The sequence below is a fragment of the Sturnus vulgaris genome, chromosome Z, assembly GCF_052056855.1.
Source record: "Sturnus vulgaris isolate bStuVul1 chromosome Z, bStuVul1.hap1, whole genome shotgun sequence".
NCBI lineage: Eukaryota > Metazoa > Chordata > Aves > Passeriformes > Sturnidae > Sturnus > Sturnus vulgaris.
In genome coordinates this window covers 24,359,866-24,369,960 of record NC_142283.1, presented here as the reverse complement: position 1 = coordinate 24,369,960, position 10,095 = coordinate 24,359,866, and the positions used below count along the sequence as shown (strand labels likewise).

The 10,095-nt window shown below is 44.9% G+C and overlaps 1 protein-coding gene across 1 annotated transcript in view; it reads left to right on the top strand.

Moving 5' to 3' along the window:
- The first annotated feature begins 2,596 nt into the window (after positions 1–2,596).
- The window catches only part of KCNN2 (potassium calcium-activated channel subfamily N member 2), a 71,384-nt gene continuing 63,885 nt past the window's right edge, over positions 2,597–10,095 (top strand). Inside the window, exons 1-2 of the mRNA XM_014874398.2 lie at positions 2,597–3,781; positions 3,942–4,037. Of these exons, the coding sequence (XP_014729884.1) occupies positions 2,597–3,781; positions 3,942–4,037 (1,281 nt within the window). The remainder of the gene's footprint in view (positions 3,782–3,941; positions 4,038–10,095) is intronic.

Below are 10,095 nucleotides of genomic sequence, written 5' to 3'. Positions count from 1 at the left end.
CTTGAAAATGAACTTCAAAATTATACAGCAATGGAAGAGAGAAAAAATAGCTAATTTATGTTCTTTCTCATTAATCATGCCACCAAAGGGAAGGTTTACCTATTTAGCTCTGAAAATGCAAAGTCTCCACGATTTTGAGTTTATGCCTTGAAATTGTAATAAAATATCCCAGACTGCACAATAAAACTAAAGTGAAACCCTGGCCGATCAGTTTCCTTACAAGCTATGTGATGAGTATGACCTCTTGTGTTAGACATGGGAATATTCATTTTTTTATCCACAAAATGAAACAACCAAGCAAGTAGACTAGATACCTAAAGCCTTGAAATAGCAGTGTCCTTGCATTTCAACAAATAAACAGGATAGCAGGAGTAGAGGTAAAACATTTGGGACTTGTGACTTCTATATATCAGTTAGAAAAATAAATGCAATCATTTCCCCACACAGAACAAAAATAATGTGACTTCTATATATCAATTAGAAAAATAAATGCAATCATTTCCCCATACAGAACAAAAATATCAGATATTTTAGTACAACAAGACCTTAAAAAGATATTTTTTTCTTCTTCACAATTCTAGTATAAGCTTCCATGATCAGAATAGATGAAGTTACAGGACAGAGTCTTGGTGACTTCTAAATAAAACATGGAGATTTACAAATTTCTTAAAAGGCTTTTCAAGGTAAACTAGGTCATGAGAATTTATCTGCGGGTAAAATGAAAGCTTAAAAGAAAGTACCCTTAAGCAAAATTAAGGACACAGCCTGAACAGAAAAAGGAAAGATGAACCTTGCCTATCTAATCTTTAACTAGTTCACAAAACATGTATTTTGAAAGCATGCTTCAGCAAGAATTTTATTTACGAAACAGTAGAAGCCCAGGTTCCCTGGGATTTCAATTTTCAAAGATTCCTGAGATTCATGTGTGTTTCAAAACACAGGCAAAATGGGATCAGTAAAACAGAATTAGAGCACCGTGTTTTTTCAAAGAAAATGGATTATTTGAAGCTGTGTTAAACAGCCTGTTCATTCTTAAAAACAAAAGCACCCTTTATCTTGGCCATTGGTGTTCAGGGAAATTAGTACAATATTGAGTATCCAGATACACTTTTGTGTAACTTAAAAACGAAAGTATTTTATCATTCATACAATGGTAGTGTGTGCGGATTTTTATTCAAAATTTGGTTGTAAGCCAAATTTGTGTTTATCATAAGACATGATTTTGTGTATTGTATATTCCCATTTATGAGTGCTTTTCAAAATAACATGCTATATATTAAATTATATAATTATTATTAAATTTTGGTCTGTCTCTAAATAATTTATCTATATTGTAAACCATGATATTTACAACATTAGTGAGGGTTGTTTCATTGTGTGGGTGATATGTGTGCTTGCTTTAAAAGCTGTATCTTGATTAGGAATGAACTATTCGAAATTTTATAACAGAGCATATTTTCAAACTTCGTTAATGACACCACTTCACTCATCTTTCTAACCTACAACTCCTTTAAGGGTTTCAAAGGAAATTGAATGCCACAGGAGACACAGAAATTACAAGGATGAAGGCTTTTATCCTGGAAAAGCTTGGTGGATTTTGTCTTTAATATTGCTGAGAAAGTAAAGTTGCAAAAACGTAAAGAAATTTTTCACACTATCAAGTACTAACTGGGGGGGGAAAAAAAGAAGAAAAAGACTAAACCCCTTCTTATAGTCTTGCCTAGTTGACAGGAATGACACGGCTGCAACAAGGTAAATCACTTCTCATTTTCATCATTCTTTCCTTAAATAAATGCAGAAAGGAGACTTTACCTGGTGCAGACATTGCTCTGCCTAATGGAGCTGCCAGAGCGGAGTACTCAGTGGGGCTTGGGAGGCAAAGAAAGGGGAAAAGGCAAAATGGCAGCAGACAACCTACTTCAGTACCGTGCCAGCAGTGCGTGGCAGGCAGCCGGAGCCTGAGGGAAGCTACTCCCGTTCCAGGGTACAGCTCCTGCCGACCCGGCGGAGCGGGTCTCCAGCCCCCGAACCACCCCCGGCTGCCGCTGGCCTCACGCCCCGGCTGCGCCTCTCCCTGCTCCGGCTGAGGGAAGAAGCAGCAGCCGGCAGAAGCCGCGAGTCCCCCCACCCGTCCTTCGTGTCAGGCCCGGGATGTGCCGGGGAGGACTCCCCGCTCCGCGCCGCGGCCGCGGCCCCTTCCAGCTCCCCGCAGTCCGGGGCGGCGGGCGGGGAGCGAGTCCGACGCTGTGTTTTGCAGGGCGGCGGCGGCGGCGGCGCTGCTGGACAGCTCCGGAGCGCGACGCGGCGCCCATGTTCCGGAGACGGCGCAGATGTGAGTGGGGAGCCGGGGAGAGCCGCCGGGGAGCGCCGCGGCGGAGCCCCTTCGCCGACAGGCGGGGGCGATCCCGGGAGCGAGCACGCTCCCCGCCCCCGGGAAGCCCCGGGTTTCCGCGGCGCGGGCGGGGCGGGCGGGGGGCGAGGGCAGCCCCCACCTGCGGGGGGCGGGAGGCGGGAGGCGGGAGGCGGGATCCCCGCGGGCGGGGGCCCCGCGCCCCCCGCTGACGGCGCGGCCGCTCCGCCCCCGCCAGGTGACGTGATGCCCGTTGTTTTGGTGCGCCCGACCAATCGGACACGGCGGCTGGATTCTACGGGAGCCGGGATGGGCCCGTCGTGGCGGCAGCAGGACGCTCCCCTGCCGACCGTCACGCATTGCGCAGGGTGCACCACCGCCCGGTCCTCCTGCGGCTTTAACGGCCCCGGCATGGACCCACCGCGCCACTTCCCGGCGGGCTTCGGCCCCGAGCAGCAGCAGCAGCAGCAGCAGCAGCAACAACAACAACAGCAGCAGCAACAGCAGCAGCAACAGCAGCAGCAGCGCCCGCCGGCGCCGCCGCACTGCCAACAGCACGGCCAGGACAAGCAGAGCCTCCTCCAGCAGCAGCAGCAGCAGAGCCCGTGCCTCCAGTGCAACAACTGCGCCTACTACGGGGCTGCTGCGGCAGCCGCGGGGGATAACCTGCCCCTGCTGCTCCGCGCCTCCTCGCCGCTTTCGGGAGCCTTTCGGACGCACTCCTCGCCGCTGTCTTCCGCCGCCTCCTCCCGGCACGGCAGCCAGCTGAACGTCAGCGAGTTCACCCCGTCCAGCCATGCTGGCGCGTCCAGACAGCCTCACCAATATTCCCAGTACCACCAGTGCCATAGCCTGCAGCAGCAGCAGGCAGCCAGCCCCAGCAGCAGTGTCAGCAGCAGCAGCACTCACCATCATCATCACCATCACCACCACCATCACCAGCAGCAGCAGCGCCGGGAGAGCAACCCCTTCACCGAAATAGCCATGAGCAGCTGCAGGTACAACGGCGGCGTCATGCGGCCGCTCAGCAGCCTGAGCTCGTCCCGCAGGAACCTGCACGACCTGGACTCCGAGTCGCAGCCGCTCCAAGCGCCGCTCGCCAGCCCCGCCGCCGCCGCCGGCTCTGCCCCCGCCGCCGGCAGCCCCGCCGCCCCGGAGATCGTGGTCTCCAAGCCCGAACACAACAACTCCAACAACCTGGCTCTGTACAGCTCCGCCGGCCCCGGCCCCGGCCCCGGCACGGGCAGCACCAACAACGGCGGAGGCAAGTCCAGCAAGAAGAAGAACCAGAACATCGGCTACAAGCTGGGACACCGCCGTGCTCTCTTCGAGAAGCGCAAGCGCCTCAGCGACTACGCGCTCATCTTCGGCATGTTCGGCATCGTCGTCATGGTCATCGAGACCGAACTCTCCTGGGGCGCCTACACCAAGGTACCAGCTCGGACGGGCCCCTACCACGTCCCCGTCCCGCGGTGTCCCCACTGTCCGGTGGCGCGGTGCCGCGGGCCGCCTCCTCGGGCCGGGGTGGCGGTGGGGCGGAGCGGACCCCGCGCATGGGTCTCTGAGGAACGGCGGTGTCTTTCTCTTGCAGGAGTCTCTGTATTCCCTCGCTCTGAAATGCCTTATTAGCCTCTCCACGATTATCCTTCTCGGGCTCATCATCGTGTACCACGCAAGAGAAATCCAGGTAACGTTTCCTTCTGTGGGTCAGGGAGCATTGCTGGCTTAGGCGTGGGGGACGGGGTGCGAGGTGGTTTGTCCAGGAGAGCTGTAGTGGTAAGTACTGAGCACGTCCTGCCGCCTCAGAATGCAAACGTGGTCTCTGCAAGCCCGCCCAAGTTGGTGAATGGACTCAGCCCTGGAAACGGGCACCAAACGACGGGCAGAGAGGAGCCAGGAAGCTCTGCCTGCTAGGGACTGTTGCCTGCAGTTGTGCTGTAGGACTGCTTAGCCCTGAGGTTATAACATGCTTTCTAGGTGATGTGCCTATTGTGTCGTGTAGCAGATGTAGAGCAATAGTAATTTATTTCCCAATGACAAAATTTCATGCTGTGCATTTTCTCTTGACGGCAAGGTTAATGGTTTTCACTGTGCACGGTATGTAATCTTCAGTAATTCTCTGAAATAGGAGTATACACTAGGAGAGTGTTTAAAAGGAGAGGGGAGATTGACGTTTGACTTGTTTTATTTAATGCTACAGTGTCTAGGAATGTGAACAGAGAAAAGCGTCAAGAAGAATAGGGCTGACGGTAAGGGGAACATAATGGTCAAAGCTGTAGAATAAATCTCACAGGTACTGTCACTGGTTCTGTCCAGGTGACTTAGTCCTAATTGCAGTAATTTTTTGACAGAGAAATGAAAATGTAGCTTTTCAGCTCAACTAAACTGTACAACAGACAGAATTCAAAGTTTTGAAGGGAAAATTACTTTACTCATAGTTCTTTTGCTTTTTCAGATTAGAGACTCCTTGAGCTGGAGACTGAAATGTCAGGTTTCAAGGGCAACGAAGACTTTTCCAGGGGTACCAGACAGTTAAATAAAAAATAAGAAATTAGGAATTGTACAGTACAATTTTTCTTCTGTGCAAATGAATGCTGTAGTTTCAACATGAAATGGTACATAGTCTCCTGCTTAGGGTAGTGTTTGAAAAGTATTATGTCACTGAAGACTTTTTGCCAAATTGAATCCTGTTGTACAGTCTTTGCAGATGCAGAACTTCTTTTCCTGGCTCAGAACCCATTTTTTCTGTATTAATGTCAAAGATATTGAAAGCTCTTTAATGATATTGTATTGAATAAACAAGTGTTCTGGAGAGAGACCAAATTTATAAACTACCGGAGTACTGATGAACGGGTTTCTTTATCTGTATAAAAATACATAAGTAGCACTCCTGCAGTGTGGGAGCCTTCTCTGGTGTATCTTCCCACAAATGTTGCTTCAGGCATGAACAGTAAAGCTGAAAACAAGCCCCTCTAAATGTTTAAAATATTCTATGCATTTTTCAGAAACTTTAAATGGAAAATTTTATGGAAGATAATGAAATAATTGTAGGTCCATGAAGGTCCCCCAGCTTCTACTGAGTAGTTACACCAAGATTTGATTGGTTTCTGGGTCGTTTCAGGTAAAGACTTAAAAATTTTCATTGTCTTAGGAATCAGATCCCTTATGGATCAGAAAAAAAAGGAAAGAATTGTCATTCCATTTTGGTTGTTTCTTTAACTGATTGTTTTAAAGAACTTCCTCATGTATGCAACTACGTGGAAAGAGTTGTGCAATCACGTCTTAATCGCGGTTAATGTAGTTTTCAGTGCTGCTGGACAGAGCACAAGTATACCTGCATGTAAAACAGCAATATCCCATGTTTTAGAATGAGAGACACCAGAAACTGCAGTAGTCATGACACTTCCTCAGGGAACTGCAGCTTCAAGGGGTTCTGTTATTCACATCAAAAATGAAAAAAATTCTCTGTTTCAAGGAGTTTGTTAGAAGGAAAGGATGTAGTACCCTTTGTAGCTATTAGATATCTTCTCAGTTTTAAATTTAAGCATAGTATGTTTTTCTGCACATGCTTGACTTTTAAAAAATAAGTTGATGAGAGTGCAGGGCAAAGGCTATGTCAATTCTATGGTAGTAAAATTTATGTGGGACTAGACACCTGGAAAAAAAAGTATCTTTAAAATTCCTTGGCTAAGTACATAATGTACATGATGTTCTCCAGGCAAAAGAAGGTACTGTGTAACCTTGATAATGTAATGTTTTTAAAATAACCTTTAAAGAAGACTGTTTTCTGAAGGCAAATGTGTCATTAATTCAAGCAACCATTCTGCTCTGTGCAGAAGAATGAATAAGGTCTTGTCAAAGAGAGCCCACAGATGGTTGGTTGTGTCTTGGAGGACTTTTTGCATCAGTTATTTGTCAGTCCTGTTCCCGTCAGAACATTCTTTTCTGATTATTTTCTGAAACATACTTAAATATTAGTTATAGTTTAAATAAGCAGGGATTCATTGAGAGAGGAACATTTGTTCCGTAGAACAGAAGACGGTGGCTGTATTCAGCTTGTGGCTGTGGTGTCTTTCATACTCTGGTGGGAGCAAACCAACCTAAGCATAAGTAGATTTTTCTACAAAGCATGAGACACAAAAATATTGGGAAATAAGGAGCTGATTGCAGGATGAATACTGGTTGAGCAATTCCCAGTGACCTAAAATGCTGGCAAGGGGAAATCAGCTTTTTCATTCTTTTCAGTAGTTTTTGCCCTTGATTTATTGGTAGGAAGATCAAACAGCCATGGATGCAAGGATGTCCATGGGACAGTGCCTAGCAGCACAGCAGGTGGCTTTAGTCTTCTACTGAAGTGATATTGCTTGTACGTTTTGTTTTGAAAACAATCAGCCAGTTAAACCAGTCTCTAGATTTTGCCTGCCCCAGACTTGCTGCTCTTTTTAAGGGACTTGGAAGCGAAGTTTATAAAGGTTTGCCAAGATTTTTCCCAAGCCGAGAAGTGATGCAGCAACATAAGGCAGCAGAGTTTTCCTTCCATCTTTTCTCGCGGTCGGACGGTGGCGGATGTGCGGTGGGGAGCTGGGAGCGCGTCGGGCGCGGCCGGGGCGGTGTCGCGGCCGCCGGTTCAGCACCGCGGACAGCTCCGCGCGGAGCGCCCGGCTCCTCCCGGGCGCCGCATCCCGCCAGGCCATCGAAGCCCGGTACCTGCATGGCGTTGTCCGGGGCTTCCCAAGAACTTACACTTAGCTCTGCATCTGCTGGACCAAAGTCTCCAGAAGGGTGGTAGCTACAGTGTTTAGACAAGGCTAACTGTAGAGATGCTGAATAGTCTTTGTGAAATACTGGAACTGTTGAAATATTTTCCACGGGTATGTTTTCAGTGATGGCACTCTATTAGTTATTCTGTATAATTCTAGGAGTAAAAATGTGAGGTGTTATGAGTTTTAATAAATATGAGTTAGTGTTAAGAATACAATGAGAGTCAGTTGAAAACAGTTGGGTTCAAATGTTAGTTCATAGCTTACTTTATCATTTCCAAAAAAGACGAAAAAAACTGTGAGCAAGTTTGCTTCACATCCTTTCCCCTTCTAGAAAAAAGTCCTAATGAACAACAGTAACAGACTTGGAGCTGAGGCTAGTGACAACTCCATAATGTGTGTTCACTTTTTATTCCATTTTTGTCATGCCTATAATGCTGTTAAAAACATTTTACTTAGGAGATAATGAAATATGCATTGCTCTATCGCCAGACCTGTGTGGTTGTTGATTCAGTTCTTCAGAACAACTGCTTTGTTGCGGTCTTTGTGAAAGATCAATGGGAAAAATGTAATTCATCATTATCCCAGCCTAGAACAGGTCTGAGTGTTACTCCAGTTGAGAGTTTGAAGAGGTGAAGGAGGGAAGAGCTAAAAAGACAGCATTACCCAATTATCATAATAATTTTTGATGTATTAATTATCCACTTAATGCATAAACAGTTTGTTACTTAATACTATTTTACATAATTAAAGAGGAGGCAGTATGTAACATAATTAAAATTTTATTCTTTAGAACTTACTGTTCCATTCCATATTTCTCCAGTGGAATTCGATCCATAAATAAAATGGAATTTAAGAAGGTTTTGAATGGCAGTTTATATGGTGAAGCTGCAGGTTTTCTACTTTTATTAAATAATGGACCTCTCTGCCTATCTCTAGTACTGTTAGAGATAGAAATGCTTTTTAATTATGCACCTGAACTTCTGCTGACACTTTCTTATATTACTAAGACCAAAAGGATTAAAATCAAAAGTCTGTGAGACTGCCATTCAGAGGTATTTAATGTCTTTTGTTGGGCATTCCACCACAGCCTAGTGTTTCTTGAGAGATGGTGGTCAGTGGAAGAATATATCCACTGGTACACTTCTTTAATGCTGGATTGCTTAGTGTATCCTTTCTGTAAATAAACATTCTGCCTGTCTTGAATAATAGTAACCTGAGTATTGCTAACCTGTGCTGTCTTAGACAGCATCTGAGCCTCTTTTCTTTCTCCCTGTTACAGATGCTGTCACTCATGCAGAAACATGAAGGTTGCTGGTAGTTGTTTAAGTAAATAGAAATTGTGTGTGTGTATCAGCTGAGGTTTCTAACCACTTTTAAAATATATTGCTAGTTCATATTTTGATAGAGCACCCATGGAAAGGCTTGCAAACTCCAAGGTTAAGGTTAAGCTATTGCTTGCATAGCAGAGCCTCACAGGGCTGCAGGGAAATAGCACCATCAGTCCCAATGGTTCTGAAGTGGTGTGAAAATAACATGCTACTGATAGATTTGGAGTGAAACATTTTCAGTCTTCATTTCCTTTCTGTAAAACTGCCACAGCTGAGATTCCAAATGTCTTGTTGAAGAATCAAGGGTCTTGTTTTCCCTGAGCCTGAAAAGTTGAAAAAATGGAACAAGCAGTATCAGGTAACAGAAAAGAATGGTAGTAAATACATAATACCTGTTTATTGTGCAAATACATCCCATAATGCATTATGGTAATAAACACAGTTTATGGAAGTTTTCATTATCTCTTTGGCATCAGTGCAAAGTTTTGTGGTAAAAATTGTGCACTTGTGAACAGTTAGTCTCCCTCACAGTTTCTTGTCATAAGAAGTAATGCTTATTCTACAGACCAACTTATTTCTTTTTTATTTGTTATTTATTTATTTCTATCCATTGTTTCGCCTTTACTGGAGTGGTACATGTGCATTTCATTGTCTTGCTGACAATCTTTTGACTTCATGTGGAGTTCAACTTGTCTTTGCTTAGGTGTATTGAAGCATGAGGGATTGCTCACGCAGACTGTAAATCTTCATCTTAAGAAGTGAATGAGTTAGACTAAGAGCACAGAGAGGAAGTCTGATGAAGAACTGCTGCAAATCAAGAAATAAGCTTGAAGTGTTACTTAGCCTGATCTGTACCCTCTTGAAAATTAGTGATTTTTTTCTAATTATTCTAATAGATTTTGAGTCAAGTGACAACAAAATTCATTGTGTGGCCGTTGATCAAGGATACAGTAACTTCATGTGCAGATTAAAAAATTCCCCTCTACCAATTGAGTTTAATACACATTTCACTTCTGTAATGAGCAGCAGAAAATCACACAGGAATCCAAGGACACTGAATTTGACAAATTAACAGCATATCTGTCGAGTTAACACTGTAGACTATTTTTGTGAAAACACTTAGTTTCAGTTCTGTTCAGTACATTTTTGATAGTTTGTAAGTGCCGATCCTGGTGATGTAGGAAATACTGCATTGTCTCTGAAATGCAGTACTGCAATGCAAATGGCATGGGAGGCAGGCTCGAAAATCCTTTAATGGTGATCAGCCTTGGAAGTAGCAGTAAAGTTAAACGTATATTAGGCTTCTATTTCCAACAGACTTCATTAGATCAAAGAAGGAGGTGGTACCTGGTGGTCAGTACGCTGAGGGATTGGTCCTGCCATACCTAGAGTTACCTGTTTGTATCTGGTGTTGTTCTGACCATTTTTTAATGTGGCTGTTAGAAGCTTTTCAAGACATAACAGTGCGTTACGAGGTGTGAGAAGGCATGTCATTGCCCCTGTTGGAGGAGAGAGAGCGTAGACAACATTTGTAACCAGAGATCAGAATCTGGTTGTGTATAAATTGTGTAGCTTACCTGAAATGAACAGATACTCTTGTCTGCAGTGTTAGAGGTATTCTACATTCCCATATTACTGTAAAACTATAGTAAAT